The sequence below is a fragment of the Rhinolophus ferrumequinum genome, chromosome 6 (assembly GCF_004115265.2).
Source record: "Rhinolophus ferrumequinum isolate MPI-CBG mRhiFer1 chromosome 6, mRhiFer1_v1.p, whole genome shotgun sequence".
Lineage (NCBI taxonomy): Eukaryota > Metazoa > Chordata > Mammalia > Chiroptera > Rhinolophidae > Rhinolophus > Rhinolophus ferrumequinum.
In genome coordinates, this window is record NC_046289.1 from 46,499,898 (window position 1) to 46,527,817 (window position 27,920).

A 27,920-nucleotide genomic window follows, 5' to 3' on the forward strand; every position below is an offset into this window, starting at 1 on the left:
GGTAATTTACATTCTTTTTTCATATTACAGCTTCAAAACCCAAAGTATAAGGATTTTATGCTTCCATTAACACAATGGTTAGAATGAAATGCAATCCTACCATAGCAATAAAGTTGTGTTTAGAGGAAACTAATCTCACATCACTTCAGTTTTGAATTAAAATGAAATAAAATTGCAAATTCAGTTCCTCAGTTGCACCAGCCCTATTTCAGCAGCCACATGTGACTAATGCCCGCTATGTGACAAACAGAGAACATGTCCCTCCCAGCAGGAGTTCTGTTGGACAGCGCCAAAATATGCTTCGATGGCAGTGCTTTATAGGTATTGCTGGGTACTTCCTATTATACCACATCAAGTCCAGTTGTTCTATTTTTCATGATGCCAAGATTGATTAGTTGGTCCAGGTGTGCTTCCAGACATTTTTAAGGAAAAGCGGAAAGAAAATTTTGATGCTCTTTATTTAGGATGGACTAGGTGGCATGAAGTGATTTGCAGAACTGGCACAGAAGCTATTGTGGCTATAGAAAAATCATCTGGGGACACTCAGTATGACATGGTGGTTGAGAGTCATTCTGCCGGGGTTTGAATCCTGACTCTACCACTTACTAGCTATGTGACCTTGGGCAAGTCACTTAACCTCTTAGAGCCTCTGTTCCTTAAACTCTAAAACAGAAAAATAATAATATTTAGCTCATAGGGTATGGTGATGATTAAATGAGAAAATGTGCATATAGTCTGCATTATGTATCGAGTAAGTATTCAGTGAATATTAATTAATGTTATTATGTCGCTGTAAAAATGCAGGTTCCAAGGCCTTGCTGCTAGAGAATCTAATTTGGTAGGATCTCCGGTGGGACCTGGGAATCTGCATTTAAATAAGTTCTCTAGGTGATCTTGTGTTCCTAGACTGCCTGGCCAGATCCCTTCCTGAGATCTTTCCCTGGGGTGACCCTTGGCTCTGTCCCAGCCCCAGAGGAACACATGCTGGCTGGATACCCCAGCATCTGTCAAAGGGCAAATGCCCGGTAGAATTGCCAGATTTGGCAAATACAAATCTCCTAATTTATCTGGCAACCCTAAATCCCTAATTCAGATAAAATTGTAAGCTAGTATTTGCAGGAGAGATTGTTTTTGCTCTGTAGGTCTCCATTCCTGTCACAACAATCATACAGTGACAGAGTGTGGAATGTGAGGACAAAAGGATTACTTCAGCATTTGAGAGATACGTATAATTAATGGGTCTTTATGTTTAAATTAGGGACCATGCCTAGATTTTCTTGAGCCTTTGAAGAGGCCATCTTGTATAAAATCAAAGGAAGGGGTTTTCGGAGCCATCTTGTTCAGTCTGCTCTTTTTGCAGGTAAAGAAACTGAGGCTCGCCTGGAGTGGGGGAAGTGAATTGTCCACAGTCAGGGGCAGGGCTGGACTGGATCCTAGCTCTGCAGTTTCTGGCCCAGCATATGTTCCCCTTTGTCATCCCGCAACACTTGTTTCCGTCCTCTGCCACCTTAGTCGTATGTTGGCGGGGAGTGACACCCAGGGTAATCAGGAACCCGGGCCTAGAGTGTGAAGAGAGGCTCTTCTAGTAACACTTAAGGGTGGTTCCTGCCCTTGTGATCCAAAAGGATGAACATAGCCAATAGAAGCAAAGCCAGTCCCTGGTGCTGGCTGGACAAAGCCCCAGAGATTGGCGTGGGGATTCTGCCACACAGGGGAGCTGAGGGTCAGGTTCAGGAGCTGCACACAGTGGCCTGGCCTCATGACACACAGGGCTGACTGGGCCCTCCTGCCGGTGTCTTGCAGAGTGTCCGGAGGAGAGCTGTTTGACTTCCTGGCCCAGAAGGAGTCGCTGAGTGAGGAGGAAGCCACCAGCTTCATCAAGCAGATCCTGGATGGGGTGAACTACCTTCACGCCAAGAAAATTGCTCACTTTGATCTCAAGGTCAGTGAGGGGGTGAGGGGACAGAATCTGTTTAGGAAGAATGGACCTCGTCTCTCCTGGTGTCATTGCCAGGAGGGGTCAGCACCCACGTGGCCCTGCTCCCTCATCTTACAGTTGAAAACTCTGAGCTCCTGGGAAGGAAGCAAGGCTATGGAAAGTGTCCACCTGCCCCGTTTCATCTCACATATCAGGTTTTTTTCACATAGGGCTGACTGCAAGAAGCTTCTTCATCAGACCACAGGCACCTTATTTCTTTCAGGAGCAGATGGGGTATAATTTTTAAATAACTAGACCAATGGCCAGAAACTCGAAAACAAACACATTTCACAAGACTGAACTTTTCAGTAAGCAAGAGCGAACTCCTGAGCAGGCAGAGCTAGAAGCATTCAGAGGGCACGGCTGAGGTTGGCTGGCTCTCCGGGCCGGGCACAGCACGTTCTCCGGCATCCCTTGAGCAGAGGTTGCAAATCTTGGAGCGCAGGGCTGCTGACTACCCTTCCTCACCTCGCCCCATACTGCGGCTGTCAAACTCCTTGCAGGGGCCACTGACCTTCAGGGCCGAGAAAGTTCACCATGACCACATAGGACTTCATAAAGCAAGAGTGTGGTCAAAGTAGAAGCATCACATCCCATAGTAAGTGAGCTCTGTTGTATAAATGGATGAGTCTGTACAAACACCCAAAACATAAAGATCTCTAACCTGTGATCAGAGGGACCTGTTTGCCAGGGAGGAGACCCTCTCATTTTTTCAACCCATAAATCCCTATTGTGTTTGAAGTCTTATACCGGGTGCCTGGGCACAGATACAGATACAGAATCAACTGAGGACCTGTCTAGGCTTAGTTCTTCTTTTCCCGGGTCACTTAGTGCATGAGAAAAGAAAGATCAACAACTCTAAGTGCTGTGATCGGGGCAAGTACATGAGGGGCTGGGGAGCCTACAGGAGGGGGCATCTAAGTCAGACTGGGGTATCTGAGAGAGCTTCCTGGAAGAGGTGGTATTTGAATTAAATTTTGAAGGACAGACAGGCATTATCAGAGGGGAAGGGCCTTCTTAGGAAGAGAGGCCAGCAGTGTACGTGGTCCCAAAATAGCACAATGCATTCAGGGAAGTACAGGCAAAGGGTGAATGCACCGAATGGCTGGAGAAGAAGCTAGGAGAGCAGGAGGCAGACCCAAGGGTGTGGGAACTAAGCAAAGGGGGTGGAACTTTACCCTGAGGGATAGAGGGGCTAGGTGAGCAGGGAGGTGAAGTGAGCATGTGTGTGTTTCAGAAGGATCCCTCTGGCTGGGAGGATGGATAGAATGGGGACAGCCTGGAGGCAGTAACCCAGGTGAGATGTGGCAAATACCAAACTAATTTGAGAAGGGGTGGATTCAAGACCTATCTTAGAGGTTGAGCTGAGTATTGATCAGGTACCTAATTAGATGTGGGAGAGGAAAAGTCCAGGATGGCACTCAGGGTCTGGCTTGGGGGACTGGTTCATAGAGGGTGTAGCATGCCCACGGTCTCACAGAGACTGCACCAGGGCGTGGGCTTAGCTCCCGCACGTGAATCTCACTCTGCCCTCACTTTGCCTCATGCGGTGACTTGCTGTGAGTCCTCTCAGTATGTTCCCCCCCTCTTTCTGATACTTGTCATTTCTCATTTGAGTTCCTCCAACAGAAGGCCTTTTGAAGAGTTTCACTCAGGTGTCACAGCGTAAAAATCGGGGTCACCGAGGAGGGTGTGGCCTGGGCAGGCCTTTGGACCTCAAGGTGGTAACACACCAAGCAGGAAAGGGTCTACCAGGATTGTACCTGTGTCTCCTTTCTGGTAATACTCTGGACGGTAATTTGTTTTCATGTCTTTCCTGGATGGTAGGCCAGCTTCAAAATGAGCTCTTTTGTCTGTTCTCCAACAGGTCTGGGAGAGGTGGGAGGAGGTGTGGAGGCCCTCGGGCCCTATGACTAATTACAGCAGGTTAGTGCTGTTTAGTTTGCTTTTTGGCAGCTTGCTGTGGTAGGGATATGCTGGCTGGGAGTTAGCCAGGTCAGGGTTTGGGCCTCACTCGACCGTGTACCAGGATCCAACTGAACCTCAGTTTTCAGCTTCAACACGAATAATAATACCTGCCTGGCAGAGTTGTTGTAAAGGTTACAGAGAAGCAGCATGAAGTGCTGAATACAGAAGAGGTGTTCTGTAGTAGTAGCTGGTGTTGTTATTTCCCTTCCCAGAATAGAGGAAAAGAAAACACAACTCTTGTTACAGTGTTTGGGGCCCCAATAGACTAGGAAAACAAAGCCTGTTAGTGCAATTCTAAATTGCTCAGCAGAGAGCTGAGATAGGTGGCTAGGTGGGGTTGCTAGTGGGGGATCTTGTCTGGCTCCTGGGCTCAATCTGGACATTTTCCCTGACCTGGAGACAGTCTGGATTTCTCCTGGATGCGCGTAGGGTGAGGACGTTGCTAACGCCCACCCCAGCCTCGTATCCTTAGAGTTGTGTAGACTCCGAGCCTTCTGGCTCCCCCACCAGGGGGTCCATTGGCCGGGGCCCAGCTGGACAACTTCAGGAAGTGATGAGTAGCTGGAACTCAGTGAGATTCCCTCATGATTGGGTGTACTTCGTGGAGCCAGAATGTGTGTATGTGTGCCCCGGGGTGGGAACTTTCTGCCAGCTGGAGGGGGTCATGCCGAAGTTCCAACTAACAGCTTAGAGGAGGCTTCTTAGTTTCATATCGTCTCCCACTGTATAAAATTCTTTTTATATGAATACATTTTTGTTCCTGGTTTTCATTCTCGATGAAGGGCCTGTTTTCCTCTCCTCAGTCAGGCTAGCTTTGCTGCCCCATAAACACAGCCATCATGTCTCCACTCCCTTCCCTCTGACCTGTTCTCCGCACTCACTTTCCACCTTGAAGGGGCAGGTGATGGAGAGGGTCAGCTCTCTGGCCTGCCTTTGGAATAGGAATGACCTCTCCTCCTATGTTCAGTCATTGTGTTAGGGATGGTGAGCCTGTGTCCCTGCTTATGACATGCTTCCAGCCTTGTGGCAGAAGGCAGATCAATGGACAAATTCATGTCGAGAAGGAGTCTTGGTAAACAGGTCATGGCGTGCTGTTGCCCAGAGATCTGTGACGGATCCTTGTCACCCGTAGGCTAAATGAACCCATTCTCAGCGTGGCATTCAGGCCTTGCCTACCCTGCCTCAGCCTTGAGTCTGGCCTCATCCATCTTTCCCCACTCTTGTTGCCCCAGGCAACAAGACAACATATACTGCTCTGGCTTCTCTCTTCTTCTGTGCATGCTGTTCCCATCCAGGAAGCTGCTGCTCTTCCTTTTCTCCCCCCGTGGACATCCTGCTCATCCTTTGAGGTCCAGCAGAAACGCCATTTCCTCTGGGAATCCTTTCCCTTCCGTGTCACCTCCCAAGGCGTAACAGAACTAACCTGCCTCTCTGCTCTGTTGCCCTTTGTACAGACTGCTGCTGACAGCATTTATTACTGTAAATCACCTTCTGCTGTTGAGTCTAGCACAGTGTCTGTCACATGACATGTTACTCAGTGTTGAGAAAATGAGTAAATGAATGAATGAATGAATGCCTTAGTAAGACCAAATACACACATGGATGGCAAAAGCCCTTTCACGTGCAAAAGAAGTTGCAGGAAGATTTCAGTTCAGTGATGTGAGCATTTATTGAGGGATTATCTTATGCCAGAGAGTAGAGTGACGAACACCAATGTGATTTGGTACCTGCTTTCCAAGGGCTCACCCTCTCCCTGGAGATGGCCACAGTGGGACTCGGTGGGGAGGCCACCTGAAATAAAAGCAAGCCCGAGAGATGTTCACTTCTCAGGGGTAAGCCGTTTGCCTAGCAGAGTGAATGCCATCCTGGTATGTGGTGTAAATTCACCACAAAAAGGCCTGCTGGTGTGGGTAGGTAGGACTGGTAAAGGCAGTGATGTTGCCCTGTGTATACGTAAATGGAAGGGACACTGGGGCTGGCTACCCCTCAGCACTGGTAGCTCCAGAAGGGCCTTCAGGCACGCCTTCCACAGGACGGATTACCAGGGATGGTACCAACGCTACCCGCGGACCTCACCCTGGTATGCTATCCCAACACAAATAAAGGCCTTGTAGAGGGCGTTTTTGTGTGGTTTTGTGTTTATTTTGGATTTGGGAGTTTCCTCCCTGAGTAAGGGTGTGTCCCCACGCTCCCCACAGCCCTAACCTGAGCCAACTTGAGAATTCAGAAATGGAGCGTAGTCTGTGGGCCTGACTAGTGTTTTAAACAAAAACAATAAGACATGACAATTGAATCAAATTGTTTGCAAGCCAAGAACCCAGAACTCGGAAGGGGCTTTTTGATTTATAACAGTGTTAAGAGGAGTGAATTCTTGAGCAAGATACTCCAAAAATCCAAATTCCTTCATGCCTTGATCATCCTTTGAGCTGTTCTTATGTTCATGATGTGATGGGGTCTGCACATCAAGCTTTCGTAAGAATGACGCTAATAATACTTTAAATACAGATGGTACGTTCTGGAGTACAGCATGTTTACATCTGTTCTCTCATTCTATCCTCATGGCTGCCCACTGAGGTACAAGGTATGGTCATCTTTTTACACACGAGGCAGTTGAAATTCAGAGAGGTTAAGTAACTTGTCCAAGAGCACGTCGGTATTAAATGACAGGGCTGGGACTTGAACTTCGTGAGGAAACATTAATCAAAGCTGCGTGTTAGCTTTTATTTCACCAGATTCTAACAGTGCCGATTTCTTACTTCCTTGGGTCGTGCCTGTTACACACAGTTAATCCCAAACTTTGTACTGTGCCCTAAATTTACACAGTTAATTTATCATCCGGTTATATATTGTTTTCTCTAGTAAGTTATTGCTCATACTTAAATAAATTTGTATTTTATTAGTTGCCATAAAATATGCATGCATTTGAAAGTAGAATTTACAAGAATGAGACTATTTCCACACTCCCACCTAGGGGGCACGGAGTGGAGGTGAGACTTGGCAGAGATTTAACTGTCAAGCTAGTTTAGGGTGAGACTGGAAAGGTTTAGGGCAGACCAAGGGCTTTGTATGTGCAGTCAGAGCCATGGAAGGTTTTTTCCCCTTAAAATTTTGTATTATGAAAACTTTTCAAAATATTTGAAGAAATTGGAAAATACGATAGACACCATTACATCCTTCTCCTAAATTGAACATTTGGTCACATTTGTTGTACCTCTTTCTGTCTTTAAAAAAACAACAAAAAAATATATTTATGTAAAGAGTAATACACACACACACACACACACACACACACACATATGATTTTTTAAATTTTTGGTATCATTTGAAAGAAAATTGTAGCCATCCTGACACTTCACTCTAAACACTTTAGTATACATCTCCCAAGATTAAGGTCTGTCTCCTAACAATCCACAGTGCTATTGTCACACTTAAGAAAATTAACAGTAATTTATGGAAGACCTTTAATTGGTGGAGAAACATGATTCAGTTTTTATTTAAAAAGAAAGTTCTCCTAGTAGGGGAAAGGATGGATGGGAGAGAATAGACTAGTTGGAGATATGATAACAATGTGGGAAAGAGATGAGCCAAAGATACCCCATAAACATTTTTAAAAAATGAAGTTGATGGTCTTTTATGCTATTATAAAAAAATAATAACTCATAGAAAATACAGAAATGTACATAGAAGTTACCCATAGACTCTCTACTCCAAACAACCATTAATAACATTTGGTGTATTTTCTCCAGCTTTTTATGAACAGGGGTGTGTGTGTGTGTGTGTGTGTGTGTGTGTGTGTGTGTGTTTTCAGGTGCTTATAAGTTATACTACTTTCATGATATTCTCTCCTGTTTTTTTCATTTTGTATTCTCACCCAAGCAGACCACGTGTGCTCTGGAGTATTTTACTTTGCTGTAGAATCTTTTATACAAGTCTTTCCTGATTTCCTTACCATCATGGTATGTTTTGAGAAGCAGATCCTATGTCCGGTTCCTTTGTGCCCCAGCTTCATACTGCACCCCCTGGGTACATCCTCTCAGCCCTGCATCAGACTGTGAGCTGGAGCCCTAGAAATGCATGCATGCTGGCTGCTTTACCAGCTACTGCAAAACCACCCTGGGGTAACCTGAGGACAAGTGAAGTGAGGACACTGAACTCCTGAATGGTTGAGGGAAAGAACAAAATGTGGCAAAAATTAAACTATGGAGAGCCATTATTAAAAGAACTGAAATGTAGATGCTTTGAAATGGGGAGCATTAAACCAACTAGCTGATTCTCACAAGATACAGCAGAGGCCACATGGCAAAGTGGAAAGAAGAGAGGATTGGGGTTGAGCCTGCATTTGAGTCTGACCTTTGCTGTGGGATTTGGGGGAGGTCACATCTTTGACCTTTCCTGACCTTGAAAGTGAGGATAATACTGCCTTTCCTTCCTATCCCACAGGAGTGGAGTGAGGGACCAGGAAGATATCAGTGTTTACGAAAGGGCCCTGCAAACTCTAAAACTCCTTGCAAGTGCTAACTAGCCTCCCTATTAGGCCACATTTCTCCCTGTTCCTCTCTTGCCTCTAATAGAATTCTGAAAGAATGGTGGGCATGGAAAAATCCAAAGGGTGGATGAATACGGTGGCATTTCCCGGCCAGCAGGCTGGGCAGATTTCCAGGGTGGTAGGACACTGTGTAAGGCTGATATCGGTTGGAGTAGAGGAATCATGATCCCCATTTTACAGATGAGGCACCTAAGACAAAAATGCCATGCCCCTGTCCTCTTTTGTCCTTATTGCCTTTGCCAGAAAGAGTACGTGCTCAGAGGCCTCATGCTGCTCCCAGCCGCCCAAAGCCCTCCACTCTAGACCCCTGGCAGGTCTGACCTCCACTGAAGTATCATGTGTTCAAACAGTGCCTTTTAAGTTCTATTCACAGCTCTACCATCAGCCCTCCCACTGCAGCTGATCTCAGTAGGAGTGAAAGAATCTGATTCTGGAAGCAGTGAAGGGTGGTAGAAAGAGCAGGTACCTTGGCACTAAGGAGAGCTGGGCTCAAACCTGCCTCCACCACTTATTGGTTGTGTGGCCTTAAATAAGTTGCTTAACTTCTCTGTTTCTCAGGTCCTCATCTGGAAAACAGAGACAGTAACCAACTTCACTGAGTTTCTGTGCAGTGCTGTTTTGGTAACAGCCAGACCTCTGGAAAACAAATGTGGCTACACACACACATGTACGCACATACACACATATAAATACACACACTTACTATACACTTTATGATGTAAAGATTTATAATACAATTTACAAATAATAAAAACATCATTTTTATTGTGAATTCTCTAGAATACTTTCCTTGGTTTTTGCCAAACTCTTGTATCAGTAGCCAACCTGTGGATGCAGTTGACAAATGAGTATAGGCCCAACAAGAATGTTGGGTGCTATTTTTGTTTACATTAACAAGTAAGGTGAAAATGAAGCCATGAAGATATGTGTCGGAACTTCATTCAAAATGCAACCACGAAGATCCGCGTTGGAAGTTTATTCGTTTACCAGTGACATGAGTGTCGTCTTTGCTGAATAGGTTAATAGTTTCTGCATATTGAAAAAAAATTTCCTGAATTTTCTGTGCTATTCACAAAATAATGGCTACAGACACAGCACCTTTTTAAGTTTTAGCTGCTTTATTCAGTGATCTTTTCTAGCACTTTTTTTTTTTAAAGATTTTATTGGGGAAGGGGAACAGGACTTTATTGGGGAACAGTGTGTACTTTCAAGGCTTTTTTCCAAGTCAAGTTGTTGTCCTTTCAATCTTAGTTTCAATCTTAGTTGTGGAGGGTGCCATTCAGCTTCAAGTTGTTGTCATTTCAGTTTTAGTTGTGGAGGGCGCAGCTCAGCTCCAGGTACAGTTGCCATTACTAGTTGCAGGGGGCGCAGCCCACCATCCCTTGCGGGAGTCGAACCAGCAACTTTGTGGTTAAGAGCCCGCGCTCCAACCGGCAGCCTTCGGATTTAGGAGCATGGAGCTCTAACCGCCTGAGCCACCGGGCCGGCCCATTTAGCACTTCTTAAGTCTAGAGTCAAGAAGACAATAAATCAAGTCTTGATTTGTAGTATCTGCCAATTTCGGTGGTGTAAATACACTCACTGTGGCCAATTTCAAGGTATTAACGTGACATCACTGACTAGAGCTGGGAAAACGGGTGCAGGAGCACACCATTATATAGTATTTCCCCAATACAGAGCTAAAAGGCAGAAATAGCCTCAAAAGCATAGATGATACTAAATATAATTAAAAATTAGGAAGCGATACATTTTAAGTATTGTTTTTAATTTACTTAAGTTTATAACTAAACTTAGGTTAATATAATTATATAAGTAATATTTATATAAGTTTGTATAATTTAATTTTTAATATTAAAATAATATTACATTAGCGCTTTAGCAAGTGGCTGGCAAAATTCCTGCAAATGGAGCCATCGGCTGTCATGAGCCAGTAGGCATCAGCTCTAGCACAGTCCTGGTTCTCTGAGATCCTCTAGGTGAAAGCGTTTGTCACCAGGATAGCGCTACATGCAGGCTGACTGTTGTGGGCAGCAGTGGTGTGATAATAATGGCAGCCAACATTTATTGAGCACAATAAACATGCAGGTTCTTCTCAGAGTGCTCTGCATTTGTCTCTTCATTTTATCCACACAAACCTGTGAAGGAGGTTCCGTGGTGGTACCCATTTTACAGATCGGGGAGGCTCCTAGGGCTTCATCATGCCTCCTCAGAATCCATTACCATATTAATATTCCCATTTTGCAGATATTGGGCCAAGGCTCAGAGAGGTGAATGACTTGCTGAGGTCACACAGCTAGCACGGGGCAGAAGTGGGATTTCAAATCGTGTCTGTCTGGTGGCAGGGTCCTCTTTAGTGCTGGTTTCCCAAACCCTGGGCCCTGCCTACTCTGGACTTCCATGGAGAGCTTGCTTTACAAAACCAATTTTGGGGCCTCACTCCTGGTGAGTGGATTTAATCAGTTTGGTATTTTTAACACCATCCCCAGGGGATTCCAATGGGCAACTAGCTCAGATGGGGCCCCCAAAGCAGAGCAGAATACCTGGAACCAGGCCCAGGTTCCTCACTGCTTAGATGAGGGCACTGGCCATCCACAGCTTGGCAGCTGTGATGATTTAATAAAGTCGTGTGTGGGGAGAGCCCATGGCAAATGCTAGTTGGTGTGTGGCACAGACCACAAAGGCAGCTTTGCTGATTGGCTCAAGGCTGAAAGCCAGTGGTCCTGGGATGGCCTTGAAGTTGAATTTTTGTTTCCCTTTCTCTACCCCACAAGAGCATAGAGAGGGGAGGTAGTAGTTTTCTGCTTTCCCTGGCAGGGCAGCGGGAGGTCACAGCCATGCAGTGGCCTCCCCCAGAGGAGGTCGTGAGTGAAGGGAGGGAGGCTGTGGTTTAACAAATCCAGTACGACTGAGTTAGGGCCCTTCCCTAAGCCACAGCTGAGTTTTCTGGGAAACACATACAGCTGCGTGGCAAGCTGACTAGGCACCAGAGCTGAGATGGAATTGCCCACTTTGGCAGTAGGCAGGGTGATTCCAGTGGGCACTGTACATCAACTAGAGGAAGGGAGGCAGCATGGGAGAGGTGAGAGCACACAGGATTTGGAGTCAGCCAGAGCTTGAGTCTTAGCTCCATTGCTTATTAGCTGAGGCACCTCGGGCAAGCACGTCACCTCTGTGAGCCTCTGTTTAGTCATCTGTAAAATGGGGGTGATGACAGTACCTGCATCAGAGAGTGAGAATCAAATGAGATGTGTGTGAATACTTTGCAAACGAACTGCGATAGGTTTTGCTATATATGAAGCCCTGTGCTTTCAGGTAACACAGGAAAAATATGAGAAGCTGGCCCTGGCCTCAGCAAGTGTGCCATCTGTGGGGCAGGCAAGACTGACACACAGAGCTCTTGGCAAACTTAATGCTGCAGGTCAAGATTGCGGCACGAGCGTGGAGCTGGGAGAAGGAAGAAGTGCTGGGCTGGATATTCAGATGATACTTTCTGGAGGAGTTAGAATTTTAGCTGGGCCTGGAAGGATAGGTAGGATTTCAATAGGCAGATGATAAAATAAAAACTATCATTCTGGGAAGGAGAGACATGATCAAGGAAATAATGACAGATGACGCTAACGGCTACAGGACACTTGTTTGATCCTCTTAGTAACCCTCTTAAGGTAGGTTGTATTATTATTCTTAATTTATGGGGGAGAAACTGAGGTCAACAGAGGCTAAGTATCTTGCCCAGTGTCAGACTGCTGGTAAATGTCACACATGGATTCAAACCCAGGTTCTAAGGCTTTGAGCCATTATCTGTATTGATTGCCTGGAAGCAGGATGTGCAGGAGATGCGTCTGATTACATCGATTCATTAATTCATATATGCAGTGAACAATTCCTGAGCACCTACGACAGTGCCAGCCACTCTTGGGTTCTAGGGATGGAAATGAGAGGAAGGCCCCTGTCCCCCCTCGTGGGGCTTCAGTATAATGGGGAGAAGACATGTAAGGAAGTAATTCTAGTGCAGTTGATTCTCTGCCAGAGGCGTATCAGGGTACCATGCAGGCCCATGGGTGGAAACAACCATGCAGGCCCCTGGGTGTTGTAGGGGAGAGTCACAGAAGGTGTTCCAGAGTGAAAGAGCTGGAGCTGGGTGGTGAGCAGGGAGAAGGAGCTTGTCAGGAAGGCATTTCACAGAGTGAGCTGCAGGTTGGGGTAGCGGTGATGAGGAGGTCAGCCTGGCTGTGGCCGACGGTGAGCTGGCCAGAGGCGGGGGGCCTTGAAAGCTAGATGGAGGTGGGCATGGGGCTTGGGCCACCCTGGGGGCTGGTGGGGAGGGGCTGCGTGTGGTCTCATCTACAGTGTGCCGGGAGGAGAGTGAGCTGCAGCACCAGGGAAACCTGCCCGCAGAGGCCTGGCACGGAACGGCCTTGCTTTCTCAGATTGCCCGGCACTTCCTAAATAATCTGGAGCTGTGCTTGACATTTCCAGTGAAGGTTCCTTGTCCTATGGCCGGGCTCCTGCTCTGCTGAGATGAGCAGCCTTATCCAGTGACAGGCAGGCCACACAGACACCTGGAGAGGGCACTGGGCTGGGGGTCAGCAGACTTGGGCTCTGCTCCTTGTTCAGTAGACTTGGCCGTTTCTTGACCTCTCTGGCTTGTTCTGAAACGTGAAGGGACTAAATGATCTCTGAGGTTCCTTGCAGCCCCAACACTGTGAGTCTGGGGGTGAAACGGGGTGGGAAGAGGGAAGCAGAAGATGACTGGGGGAGGAGGTGGGTCTGTGCAGGTCACATTCCTCAGCCATGTGCAGGTGATTCAGTAGGGATTCAGGAAAGTTCTCAGGCGTGACTGTTGTCAGTCAATTCTGCATCCCAGAAGGGAGTGAACAAATGGTGCTGGGTATCACTCCTTACGTGGAGCAACTCAGAATCCTCAGAACAACTCTGTGCCTTGGTAGATGTTGTCCCATTTTACAGATGGGACACCAAGGCTCTAAAAGATCCAATGTCTGCCCAGGTTTCATTGTGAGAGCTAGGAGTTGAACCCAGAACTGCCTGACTCTAAGCTCTGGTCATTTACACCTCACTACATAGTCCCCGCACCCTGGTTGCCTTCATCAGCAGGGGCTCCTGGACATGCTGTGCTAGGGATCACCCATAGACATGGATCCCACCTAGAGGACCAGCTTCTGGTTATCACCAGAGCAGGTACCTCTGGCCAGAGCCACCAGAACACGAAGGGGCATGTTGGCCTCTTCCACAGCTGCCTGCCTGGTGGGCTGAGCTGGGTGGGTTTATTTTGATTGGTGAGGTCCATCTCCTGGTGGCCGTTCCATGAGACCTGGGTAGTGGCAGCACCTATGAGAACATGATCCCTCCCTCCAGTCGTGCTTTTGAGATGATGTCAGGCACGTAGGTGAACTATTTAGCTGATGTAAATAAAACTGGAGGAGCGTGACAGGAGCGAGGGAGCAGAGATAGGATCATACTACCCCCGAGGCCAGTTTGGCTTTGGCCCAGAGGCCTGTGGTTGCAGCTGCCTGTTCTTTTTTCCTGACCTGGGGCCTGGAGACCTGAGCCTTTGTACGTCATACCTTGGGGAATTGGCCCCGCCAGCTCGGGAGGTTGTGCCACCTTGCCGTTGCAGAGCGTGGAGCTCAAAGGGACTTGGGATATCATCCCTTGTCTATTTTAGAGTTGGGGGACTGAGGCCCAGAGAGAGGACCTGGACTGCTTCAGTTCACAGCCTTGGGTGAAGCTGAAAGTGGAGTTTCCCAGTACGGGGCCTGGGCCCTTTTCTAGTACCCCTCCACTACCCTGTTTGGGGAGTGGGGAAGCAAAGAAGCTTACACTAAACACTTGGGGGGACTGCTGCTGTGCTGGCCCTCAGGCTACCCTTGGGGTCCTCCCTGACCTTTTCCTTCCTGACCCGTCCCTCTAGCACCCCTGTGGGGAGGAGTGCACTCGGGTCCACTAGTGGTGGTGGGAGACTTCCACGGGGCAGACAGGGAAGGACCACTGACACCCAATTCTTTCAATTCATGTCAGCAAATATTAATGAAACGTGCAGGATGCAACACACTACAGGGGATGCCAGAATCCTTGAAACTGATTGAAATTTTCTCAGGGAGGTCACCACCCAGAAAAGCGGCGTGACAATATGAGAGACAGCCTGCAACTCGGACTGCTCGGGCAGCACTGAGTGGATTAGAACACAAGGTCAGGGAATATTTCATTGAAAAGTAAAGGAGCAAAAGGAGGCAGGGATGGGGGGATATGCTCTTAGAGTGTGAAGAAGAGTAGGAAAGGCATTCTAGGCAAGGGGAAGAGCCGGGGCAAAGGAGGAAACAGAGACATTGTTCTGGGGTGGTAATACCACCCTGAGGGGATATGGGGCAGGTACAGGCAAGTGAGGCTGGAACGGCAGCGTGGGGCAGCCAGTGCAGAGCCCTGGAGGCCTTAAACATCAGGTGGGGCATTGGGCTTTCTCTGAGGGTCAGTGGGACCGCTGAAGATGTTTAACCAAACTGGGTCATGTGATGAAGAGAGTCAGGGCTGGACTGCCCAGGAAGCATCCCCTGACTCTGCCATTATGAGCTGTTGCACCTCGGAGAACTAAATGCTTTAGTTCTCTGAGCCTCTGTTTTCCTCATCTGTGAAATGGGGTTGATAACAGTACCTACCACTCAGGTGCCTGCAAGGATGACTAGTGTAGAACACTGGTGCCCTGCTTGTCTTGGTAAATGTTTGGTAAATGTCAGTCCCTGCGTTACCTCCTGGGTATCATCAGGCCATTAGTGGAGGTTAGAATAGCAAGAAGAAAGCCTTTCTGAAAGCAGAAGGAGCTACAGATGTGGAGTCCAAATCCTCTGACTGGCTGAAATCGCCTTAGTGGCCTGGGAAGGAAGCATGCAGCACTGGTTCCCATGGCCTCTGTGTTCTCGCAGTCAGGGCAGGTCTAAGCCTGAAGGTACATCTGGTCCAAATGGCCCAGTGGTGAGGTGGGGACAAGAACCCACGTCCTGACCACCCGTCAGAACAGTCTTGCTGTCCCAGGGCAAGCCCCCAGTCTGAAACTCCCAGGTCACATCACTTCATCCAGACCCACCCTGGGACTCTCTTTGCCAGGATCCCTGTCTTCTCACTGAGATGAGGAAATCCAGCTCTGGAGTTCTTTCTGCGTCTCTGGACACTCACTGCACAAGGGCCAGGCCAAGGGCGAGGGTGGGGGCCCCTGACCTGGGTAAAATCATCACTGGAAGGAAAGGCGTTCTGGGACAGGAGGCAGGTGCCAGAGCAGGAAAGGTGCCAGGCCCTGAGGCCGCCCCTGGGTGCCAGGCCAAGCGACACTCCCACTTCTTCCTGCGATAGTTTCCCAGGACCCTTGAGAGGCAGGGAAGGGGGATCATTTAGTCTGGTGGTGAGGAGCACAAGCCCAGGAGCCCGTCAGGTGGAGGTTAAAGCCAGTACTTCAGTCGTGGTTTCTCTTCTGAAACAGAGGAATGATAATACCCACCGCATAAGCTGAGAGGGTTCATTTCAGTGAGGTATAAAATATGTCACGTGCTCAGTGAACACATGGCTGCAGCTTACTAAATGGCTCCTGAATTCACTCAGGGATCATTTTCATTTATTGAGCACGGATTCCAGGCTCTATACCAAGCTTTGGGTAGATGATAGGTCTCAGGAAGCTTGCAGCCCAGTGCAGAGAGACAGGTAAGCCACCACCCTGAGACAGTGGAAGAAGCACTGCAATCGGTGGCGTGTGTGTGCGCGAAGGCCTTCTAGAGGAGGTACTATTTTTACTGAAATGTGAATAGGAATTAGCCAAGTTTGGGATAGGAACTACAGGGAGAGTGTTCCAAGCAGGGGAGAAGCCATCTGCTGTGTGTTAGGTTCTTAGAACGGGGTTGGGGGCAGGCGGGACTCAGGTGAGAAAACGTGGCCTTCCCGCGAGGTTCTCACAAGCCGATGGAGAGGCTATTTCCCCTGTACTGTGGGTCACTGAGAAGAGAGGATGCGAAGCAAGGACGCTTCTCACCTCTCAGGGCTGTGCTACCTGGGAAAATTGTTCTTCCTTCCTCCCTGTCTTTCCCCACCCCTGTCCCTGCTGCCCCATGGTCCCGGGGTTCACAGGTCTGGTGTGTCTGCCTCTGTCCACTACGGCTCCTATCCTCATTCAGAGTGTTGTGTGGTAGTGCCCAGACCTCAAGCACCCTGTGATGCTCAGAAGGATCTGGGCCTTGGCCCCTTGGCCCCAGAGACAAGCCTCAAGGTCATTCCCTGGAAGAGAAGTTCCCAATAAGGTGGCTGAGGAATGTGCTGGAATGGAGGGAGGAAAAGCCACCTTCCCAGGATGTGGTGTGCAGTGGGGAGCATGCAGCTGACTGCATGGACCCTTGTGGGGTCCGTGGGCAGCTGCTGGACAGCGGGGTTGGAGGCACTGGAGTAGGGCCACCTGCCTGGGTCCTGTCTCCTGACCTTACCCTGTCCTCACTCTCCTTTCTGCAGAGCCAAAAACTCGCCTCTGCCTTGGAAAAGGACTTGGACACATTTCAAAATAAAGTTGAGAGAAATCTCCAGGGGGGAAGAAAGAATAAACAAGCCTGAAAAATGCTAAAGGAAATGTATCATTTATTTTTCTGAAAAGGGCCCTCAGCCAGCTCACTTGAGTGAAAGTTTTCAGCCACTGTGATGTGAGGTCACAGAGACATCGTGGTGCCGGGAAGTTTGGGGTGGGGGTTCCTGGGGTGTCTTTAGTCCAGATTCAGAATCCGTTCAGCTAACAAATAGGGCCACCCTCGGCCTGCCAGCCTCTGTGCTCTGCGCTGTGGGGACCAAGATGCAAAGACCTGAATCTCCCCTCCTGCCGAGGATCCCGTAGGGGAGTTAGGACAAAGGCAGCAAGGACACTTGGACAAGGGAAAGCGTGATGAGTGTCATAACAAAAAGGTTCAGATAAGCTCGGAGGAGCCTAGGGGAGGGAGAGTTCACCTCGGGTGGTAGCGATGGTTAGTGCTGCTGAGGAGGGTTTTCAGGATGAGGTGGGTGGGTTAGACTTTGAAGCCCAGCTAGGATCTTGGCGGGCAGAGACTGCGCAGAAGGCGTGCCGGGTGGAGCAAGTGATCTGAGCAAAGGTGCAAGGCTGGAAATTCTTCAGTAGCTTGAGAAATAGGGACATTCAGTTTTCTTAAACATACAGATACCTGTTTCTTTGTTTGTTTATTGTTTTAAAACTGCTTTCTTGAGAGATGTCCTATACCATGCACTTCACTCATTTAAAGTGTACAATTTACAAAGTTGTACAACTAACACCATAATCAACTTTAGAAATTTTTCATTACCCCAAAAGGAGCCCTGTACCTGTTAGCAGTCACTCCCCATTCCCCCATTCTTAGGCAACTACTAATCTACTTTATGTCTCTATGGATCTGCCTATTCAGGATATTTCGTATAAATGGAATCATGTAATACATGGTCTTTTGTAATTGATTCTCCTACTTGGCATAATGTTTTCTACATTCATTTGTGCTGTGACATGTTTCGGTACTTCATTCCTTTTTTTTTTTTTTTGTCTTTGCCTTCATTCGTTTTCATGGCTGGACTTCACTGTATGGATACACCACATTTTGTTTATCTAGTCATCAGTTGGTAGACACTTGCATAGTAAATGTATAGTAAACAGAATTATTCAGGTTTGGCCAGGGGGGAGGGAAGCAAGGAGAAGAAAACCTTTTAAAAAGTCCCAAGACAAACCACACTGTCAAATCAAATGATTAACAGATCAGAGGTTTAAATCTCAAAATAGAAGATATGTCACTGTTACATTATGAATATCCTCCTGTGACATTTGTGTACACGGCTTTGTGTGGTTGTATGTTGTCAGGACATTCCACTTTGAATGGAGTCTAGGACAGTCATGGTGGGAGTGGGAGGAAAGAGGGTGCAACAGAGGGACCTGCTCACGCAGTGCATACTCTGAGAGGTTGGGTGGGGGTGAGAAGGACTTAGGATTCTGCTCTGGCCTCACGGGGTGCCCAGGGTGTATGAGGCCAGGGCAGGGGCTGTCCCGCCACCAACACACACGTGCATTGTTATGTCAGATTTGGCAGCTGTTTGCTCGGCTGGAAATAGCCGGGGCAGCTGGTATTTTCCCTGGAAATCAGGTACATTTTCCCCTGTGTCCTGCTGAGGGACAAAATTAGTTAAACACATCGAGAAGTGTGAGCCACACCATTTGTCTAGAGGAGAAGAGTGTTGTCAACAGGAAGCTGGCTGGCCTGGGGAAAGACGTGGTCAGGAAGATGAAGGTCAATAAGCCAAGTGTAAACCGAGGAGGCTTGGCTGCGATGCCTCTGCCCCCATCACATTTACAAAGAGGCGGTGGTTTTGTTTACAGGAAATGGCTGCAGGTATCTGTCTCCCTGGTTGCATCTGACAGATAGAGAAACAGAGGCACTGCACTGAAGGGACCTGCCATTCAGAGACAGAAAGGGTGATGAAAGCCACCATCTCCGTTTCTGCCATGAGCAGTGGGTTTGGTAAAACCGAGACGTTGCCCTCAGTGCTTGCCCGTTTTAGCGTTCCCAGAAGAAGAGTGAGGACACAAAACCAAGAAAGAGTTCATGTGGTCTTCGTCTCCTAAAAAAAGAACACCAAACCCCACCCCAGCCCAAAGCAAAATCGCAAAACGGGGCTTTAATTACCGTCTTTTCTTCCTTTCCTTTTCTTGTTCTCCAGCCAGAAAACATTATGTTGTTGGACAAGAATATTCCCATTCCACACATCAAGCTGATTGACTTTGGCCTGGCTCACGAAATAGAAGATGGAGTTGAATTTAAGAATATTTTTGGCACGCCAGAATTTGTTGGTGAGTCCTAGGCCTATTTCTCTCCCAGCAAAGAACCTGGGATCAAAAGGTAAAGAAATCCCAGGAGCAAACCCCGCGTCGGGGACTACAGCCTCTGTGCTGAGAGGTGATGCCTGGGAAACCCCCTCGACACCTAATGGGTGGGGAAGGAGAAGTCTTGCTCAGCCTCTGGGTGAGGGTCCAGGGCTGGCTTTGAGTGCCTAGTGGGACCTAGGAAGGCCAGCTGTGGCTAGAGGCCACTGCAGAGATAAACCCTCCCAGAGCTGGCCCCACCACCAGCTCTTCGATGAGTTTGTTGTGAAGATTTAAAATTACCTCACCCTCTTGCATTGCTGTAAATTCAACTCTCTGGAGTAGCATTTGATTTCCAGAAAAAAAAAAGGGGAATCATTTGCCAGATGCCAGTTCCACATACTCACCTGTCCTGGGTGCCTTTATTCACACACGGGGGGCCCTGGAGGCTCCTCTTCCCTCTGTTTCTCTCACCCGTGGCCCAGCCCCAGAAACTCCCTCATGGGGCTGGGGCTGCAGGTTGGGGGTCATAACGAAACAGCCCTGCAAAGGGGAAAGGAAAGAGAGTTGAGAACCACTGTCTCTCTGCTTTGGGAGTTGGAGTGGTCTTGGAAATGGAGGGAATGTATGGTCTCCTTAAAACCGGGGCGCTGAAACTTCTGACCACATTCTAATAAAAAACGAAGACAGAATGTGTCACAGCATCCACTCTGATGGATTTTCAGGCCACATGTACACGCTCTGCAGATACTATGGCCCTGCAGAGCGCCCACAGACCCCCTCGATAGGGGAATCTTGCTATGTGCCAAGTACTACTGTGTTTCCCCGAAAATAAGACCTAGCCGGACAATCAGCTGTAATGCATCTTTTGGAGCAAAAATTAATATAAGACCCGGTCTTATTTTACTATAAGACCCGGTAATATAATATAACATAACATAACATAACATAACATAACATAACATAATATAAGGTAATAATATAATTCTGGGGCTTATATTAATTTTTGCTCCCAAAGATGCATTAGAGCTGATTGTCTGGCTAGGTCTTATTTTTGGGGAAACAAGGCATGCGTGGTGCTCCACAGACATTATCTCAGTTAATCCTCAAAGCACCTCATGAAGCAGATTTAATGATTTTCTCTATCAACTGCTTTGTTCCGGGCAAAACAGCCAGTAGGTGGTGGAGTTGAGACTCAAATACAGATACATCCATGCGAAAGCCTGTGCTCTTTCCATCATACTGGGTTGTCTCTCTAAGAAGACCCTGACTCCAAGTGCCTTACCATTTGTAGAAGCACGACATCAAGCCACCGCATAGGAGTGCTGGAAAGCTCTTTTCACATCATCTGGTCTAGTTTAACAAATGTGGACTTAGAGGGCTGGAAGAGTTGTTAAGGTCACCCAGTGGTGATTCTTCACCTACTGTATGACAGCTATCACGTGAGGTACTAGGGACAGATACAGTGATGGTAAGGAGCCACATTCAGAATGATATACCCAACGCCACCCAGTGAGTTGGTGGCAGAGCCAGCTTGAGGCTGGGGCACAAGACATCTATTCTTGTACTTTTTCTGAGATAGCAGTCATTGCCCACCATTCACATATATGGTAAAAATGTATATGTTAATTTAGTTAAGTCATACCAAGTATTAAATAACAATAAAAGGTTCAACTAAAAATTCAGGGCAATAATGGAAGAGGTGCCACAAGACAGGATGTGATTAATTGTAAAGCGAGTGATGTCAACAGCTCTCAAAGACTGTTCAAACAAGCTATCTGTTCTCGCAGTCGAAGGTATCCCTTATGGCTTTGAATCAGTGAGGGACAGGGCTCTTGTGGGTGGGAGAAGCATCTGAAGAGGAATGGGGAGGGAGCCAGGGTAGAGGAGGAGCATATTCCAGGTTCAGTCATCCATAGCAGGGGGATAGGGCCAGAATGAGCGCATTTATCAGGAAAAATTCACTATCCACTCTGGATGAAGCAGAGAATTCACACAGACTATTTGTGTGAGTGGGATATTAATGGGTGAAGCCAGACTGTGGAGGGTTTTGCCCAGTGGCATGCTGGTAAATGTCCTAATAACTGGGTCTCAAAACAAAACCAAACCTTAATTTATAACGTTTGCCAATTTCAAGCTACTAATGTATCGCTGAATTCAGAGTTGGGAAGAATTGCTCACAGTTGACTCTTATTAGCCAGTATGAGTCAGCTCCAGCCCCAAACTGGTTTTGTTTGTACCTTAGAGATATATAGGGTATCTTTTCTAAGCCCCTGTCCAAACTATGATGACTTTCTTTGCCCAAGATCCCCGAGAAATAGGTTATAACCACTTTCCCTACTCCCTCCATTCCTTTGAAATGTCAACCTGAGATCCAGGGTTAAAAATTTAGTATCAGCCTCCCGGAGGGTGGTGGACCTGGTCTTCCACAAGCCCTCCCATTACAAAACTGGATTCTTGAGGAAAATATACTTTTTAATGACATTCTGGACTCCTGGGAAATCAGAGACATCTTTAAGGGTAGTAACGCCTTCAGCATCACCTCCTACTCCCAAAAGCCAATGAAATGAACTTAGAAATGGAGCAAGAAAATTCAGTAGGAAGCCCTCTCCCAAAGGCAAGGGCACGTATCAGTATTTCAATCAGAGACGAACAAGACTTAGATGTTCAAAGACATAAGATATTGAAATTGTCAGATATTGACTGTAAAATAAATGGATTGTACAGAGAAATAAAAGATAGAATCACCAGAATGAGCAAGCAGCAAAAAGAGTGCCAAAAATGACCAGGCAAATTCTAAAAACAACCAGATAGAACTTTAAGAAATTCGATATGTAGTCATAGAAATTTAAAACTCAACGGGCTACCCAGCAGATTACACACTGCTGAGGTGAGAGTTGAAGAATTGGAAGACCGAGCTGGAAAAAAATTAGCTAGAGTACCACAGAGTGACAAAGACAAAGATATGAAAGAGAGGATAAGCAAAAGAGGATAAGTGAAAGAAAGAAAGCCTAACATAGGTGTATTTGGAATCTCAGAGGAAAGAATAGAGACACTAGAGGAGCAATACTTGAAGAAAATTGCTGAGAATTTTTAGAATTAATGTAAAAACATGTATCCCCAGATAAAGAAAGGACGATGTACTTGTATATCAAACAGAAAAGAATAATCCGTACCTAGACACATTATAGTTAGACTCTAGGGTAGCAAAGACAGAGAAGATCTTAAAAGCAGCTAGAAAGAAAAGACAGAGGACCTACAGAACAAACAAACAAACAGTAATTAGACTGACAACATGCTTCTCAAAACAAATGTCCAGTAGAATAGTACCTTCAAAGAGCTGAGAAAAATTTAAAAAACCCATAATTGTGTACCCAGGAAAATTACATGTCAAGAATGAGGATAAAAGATTCAGGTAAAACAAAGCAAAAAATAAAAAGAACAACAACAAGAAAACAAAACAATTAACCACCAACAGAACTCTATGAACAGACCTTCTAAAAGATGTACATCTGAATTAAAGAAAATGACCTCTAAAGGGAGGTCTCAATGTAAGAAGCAATAGGAGCAAAGATATCAGTAAACATTAGGCAAATATAACCATTTTCTGTTTAAAACAATGATGAGGGTAGCCATCGCAAAAGTATAGGTTGGGGGAAGAAACAATGAAAAAAAAACTAAAAAAAGAAGAAGGAGAAAGAAGGGAAGGGGGAGAAGAAGAAGAAGAAGAAAGAAGAAAGAAGAAAAGCACAGGGAAAAAGGGAATAAAGGGACAAACAAAAGCACGTAGAGGACAGAAATGAGTGTATAAGTATATAGAGCAGATAAGCACTGGAAAGTGACTTGTGCCTCTCAAACTCTATGGTGAAAGAAACAAAAATTCTTCAATCTGTCTTGGACTGCTTCTTAGGTAAGCTACAAGAAAAATTAATTCCCAGAAAAATTATCATAGTTTGAATGTCAAGACAATGTCAAATTGCTGTATATGAGTCTCTAATGCTTACTTTCTGTTTCTGTACCTATCTTGTCTGGACCAGTGACAATCTGCAGACTCTTTTTCTGTGGACCACACTTTGAATATCACTGTAATAGAGAAAGTATTTCATGTGTGTGCCAGGAGACAAAAAAAGTGCTACGTACAAAAAAAGTTCATAGCATTGTTGTTCCAATATTAAAAGAAGTAGAAACCATCCAGAGGATCACTGGGAGGAGAATGCGTGAAAAATAGAATTCTATCTCCACACAATGGACTATTTATTATATAGCAGTGAAAATGAAAGATCACTCAATGGATGAACCTTCAATGAACGCTAGAACTAGAATGTTGAGTGGGGAGAAAAATCAAGTGACAGTAGATCACGTGCAGTATGACATCATTTTTATGAAGCTAAAAATTAAGCAAAACCAGGAAGGGGTTCCCTGTATCTGGAAGTAGGGGAGAGGTTGGGAGCGTGGGATGGTGGGTACACCTTAGAGATGAGGTGGATTCGATACTGGTCCAGATGAACAAACAGCCTTTCCCGCTCTCCATCTTTTTCCATTAGTGGTTAAACAGGCTCAGTCCTTCTCCCTTCTCTAGCTACTGCCCTTCTTATTCTCCTCCATTCCATCACCAAGCTTTTTAAGAGTCGTCTGCACTCTTATTTCCCTTTCCACACTCTGGGCACTGCAGTGAGTGTGGAATTCAACACTCATTTTCTAGTGCTTGTCTGCTTGATCTCTGGGCCCCATTAGGTCTCTTTTCCTCAGTAGAGCCTTCTTTCCTAGACTCTGCACTCTCTCCTGCTCACGGCATCATTTGCACAACTCCTGTTTCTACCTGTACAATGACTGTAAATTTGATGGCTCTGGCCCACTCCCCAATACCCAGCTTCTTCCTGGACGTCTTTCCCTGGGTGCCCCTCCAGCACCTCAAATTCATCATCTCAGTAGCTCCCAGAGTGGCCTCCTGTCCCTCAGGTGGGAGGTGCCCTCTTTCAGACCAGACTCGAGGAATGTGGATTCCCTCTCTGTCTTCTCCTCCATCACTTTCCAGTGCTGACCTGACTGGTTTCCACTAGAGCGTTCTAAGACGGGCCTTGTGGTTAGGCCCCCTTTCCCCTTCCTACGTCTTCCTCTTCTCATCCTCCTCTTCCTTTTCCAGATGTTCCTATGTGCTTTCTCTCTTCCTCACTGTCAAGAGCTCTTTGTAAAGGATAACAGGAAGCTAACTTCCTCAAAATTCTTAGATCCGGATTATCTCCTTCCTTTGCTCTGGTTTTCCTCAGTGGGGATTCAGGGTGGAGACATTTGGCACCAAATTCCTTAAAATACCCTACAGCCATTTCTTCTCATTTTCATACTCTGCTGACTCTTTAACATGGCTTCTTTCAGCTCCAGAAATTGTGAACTATGAGCCCCTGGGCCTGGAGGCTGACATGTGGTAAGTTGTGTAGGCCATCCAGGTAGTCTAGGGATCCTTCCAAAGACAGAAGGGCTCAGACCCTGGCTCTGGCTGAGATCCCCCTTGATCATGAAAACCCCTTTCTCCACATTCACCTTTTAGAGCCCCTGGCTACTCCAGGTGTGCTGGGCCTACAGTCTGGGCAGGTGGAGGCATCTAGGCTTGGACCTGAGGCCAGTCAGAACATGACTGAGGTGGAGAACAAGGGGAGAAGTGAGACTGGAGGTGCAGGCTCACCGCGGAGGCCTGCCACAGCCCTGAGCGAGATAATAGTAACACTAGCTCGTTCAGCCAGTCAACCGGTGACTGCTGAGAGCCTCTCCTATTCTGGACTCTGTTTCGAGCCTGGGGATGCCACAGTGAGTGATTCTCTGCACGGACAGGACTCGTTTCTTTTCAACAGTGCTTTATAGTTGTCTGGGCACCGTCTCCAATCTTCCCAGCAGTTCTGTTGAGTAGTTATCATTATCCTCATTGTAGGAGGAGAAGGATTCTCCGCGTTGATCAGGGACTTGCCCCAATCACAGCCTGTAAGCACAGGAGTCCGATCTTGAACTTGGGTCCTCGGACTCCATGTCCAGAGCTTGATGACTCCGCACGCTTCCCGGGGTGCTGCTGAAGAGTGGGATGAAGAGGGGTGTGGGGCCTGAGATGGCATCCAGAGGCCTCCGTGGAGGGGCTAGTGAGTGGGGGTTAGAGTCTAGTCTGGGGTTAGAGTCAGGAGGTCCTGATTTGATTGTTCTTTATTTTGCAGGAGCATAGGCGTCATCACCTACATCCTGTGAGTATCCCTGATCCCGAGGCTCCCACCCAGCTTAGTCCTGGGGAAAACAAGAGGAAGGAGAGAGGGGCAGGCAGACAGACAGACTGACGTTTCCTGAGCACCCACCACGAACCAGATGTGTTCAATCCATACAGCAAACCTGAAGCTAAGCACTCTTAGCTCCATTTCACACCTTTAGCCCTGGGTTGGGGTTGGGCAGGACCCCAGGGCCCTCCATCCTGCTCACACTGTGTCTGCACCCTCGCCCTGGCCAGGAATCCACTGCTCAGCCTTACCCAGACCGAGGTTTCCTGTGGGAATGGCAGCTTCCACTCAGAAGCCTTGGGAGAGCCCTCAAGCTACCCTGCCTACCCTCCTCTTCTTTCTCGCCCTTTTGCCTTCCTTTCCCAGCTCTCACTCCCTCTTCCTTTCTCCCCAGAGTCTCTCTTTCCTGTCCCTGAAGTATTAAGTTGCTTAAGTAGAGATTTCCTGCATAGCTCTGTGTGCAGTGGATCTGGCACTTTCCATCTCTGTGGCCTCGAGCAGATTCTTAACCTCTCTCTGGGCCTCATCAGAAAAATGATAGAAATCACAAACTTCCCACCATGGGTGTGTATAAATAAGGGATAAACAAGCCGGCGCGTGCAAATTTCCTAGCACTGCTCTGGCACGTAGGACATGGCCGATTAGGTGTTCATTCCTCACTGTTTCCCAACCGGTGTCCCCTCACAGTACACCTGGAAAATGCTATTTCTATGGCACACTGGGTGAGAGTCAGCCCACAGCCAGAGAGGGGCCACGGGGGGTGGGGGGCGGGGGGAACCAACGCTCAGCAGCTGAGGGGGTCATTCTCTCAACAACCCCGTAAACCAGTTCTCTGACTCTTCCAGCAGCACTTGGACTGAGAGCTCTGTGTGATGTCGGGGACCCTCCCCTCAAGCTGTGGTGCCGGGTCTCAATCCTGGCTGCACATCAAGTCTTTAAATATCAGCCACAGTCCAGGCCCCACTCCAGACCTATTAAATAAGAACTGCTGGGGGTGGGGTCTGGGCACCAGTATTTAAAAAAAAAAAAAAAAAACAGAGGAATTTGATGCAAAGAGAGAGAATTTGATATATTGCTCTATAGTTTCAGATCAGAGCCAGAATATTCAGGTATTGGCTCTTGAAACCTTGATCTCTTCAGAACTCTGGTTCCCATACTGAAATATTAAATAATTCCAGGGTGTACAGGGCGCATAGTCTTCTTGTATCTCGTTTGACTTCCACACAGTGTACTGAGTGCCTGCTCCATGGCGGGCATTGTGCCAGCCACGGGGGATGGTGACATAATGAGGGTCGGCCCTGCTTCTCTGGAGCTCCTGGATCGGGGGGGACACAAGATAGCTAACTCTCACCTGGTGGGACCAAGTCTGTGGGCGGGGGTATGAACACGCCTCTGTGAGAGCCAGACAGGAGAGCTGTGGAAGGTTTAACGAGGGGTGTTGAGGACAGAGGGCGGGAGTTAGAGAAAGAGGAAGGAGGGAGAGAGATAGCTATTGATTGATTTGAACTGGGTCCTATGGAATGATGTTAATTCTCCAGGTAGAAGGGGAGGGAAGGGCTTCCCTGCTGAGGAAGAAAGGGAACAGTGAGTGTGTGACGTGTACTGAGCATGTTATAGGGACCCACTTCTGAGGCCTTGCTCAGGAGTTTAGATGCCATCCTTTAGAAAATGGGGAGTCATCGAAGGTTCTTTGTGTCCTAGCAATGACAATAATAATGACCATCAATTCCAGAGCTTTAGGCTGGGGCAGGATTGCATGGAGTATTTTATATGTATTTCTTGTCCACAACAGAAATGTGAGGTGGAGACTTTTATTTTCATCATTTTACAGAGGAGGAACCTGCAGCTCAGAGAGGTTGAGTAACTTCTCTAGGTTCACACAGCTAACGAATGACAGAGCTGGGATTCAAACTCAGAACTGAAATACCAAATTTTTCCAGTGCACCTTGCAGCCATTATGGCAGTGGGAATGGGGATGGCCTTTAAGAGACATTTAGTAAATGGAACCAACAAGACTTTTTGGCCAGTGAGATGAAGTGAGGGAATGAAAGGCAGAGTCAGACGTAATCCTTATGTTTCTAGCTTGGGTACACTTGTGAAGTGACATCATTAATCAAGGTGAGGAGCTCATGGAGGGAGATTTGGGCACAGTGACTTCTAGGACAATGGCACATCTGAGTAGAGGTTTTCCGTAAGCAATGAGAATATGAGTCAGAAGACAGTAAATTCAGGAGTCACTATTGAATGACATCTCCTTGACAAACCCTGCAGGGGAACCTCACACACCCTTCCCGTCTCTAATGGCCT

At 47.2% G+C, this 27,920-nt stretch overlaps 1 protein-coding gene across 8 annotated transcripts in view; it reads left to right on the forward strand.

The window, feature by feature from the left end:
* DAPK2 (death associated protein kinase 2) overlaps positions 1 to 27,920 on the forward strand; it is a 125,959-nt gene that overhangs the window by 80,959 nt on the left and 17,080 nt on the right. For 7 of the 8 annotated variants that reach the window (XM_033108273.1, XM_033108271.1, XM_033108278.1 and 4 more), the window contains 4 exons: positions 1,804 to 1,942; positions 19,221 to 19,350; positions 24,736 to 24,784; positions 25,560 to 25,586. In XM_033108273.1, the coding sequence (XP_032964164.1) occupies positions 1,804 to 1,942; positions 19,221 to 19,350; positions 24,736 to 24,784; positions 25,560 to 25,586 (345 nt within the window). The remainder of the gene's footprint in view (positions 1 to 1,803; positions 1,943 to 19,220; positions 19,351 to 24,735; positions 24,785 to 25,559; positions 25,587 to 27,920) is intronic. The other variant, XM_033108276.1, reaches the window with a different exon arrangement.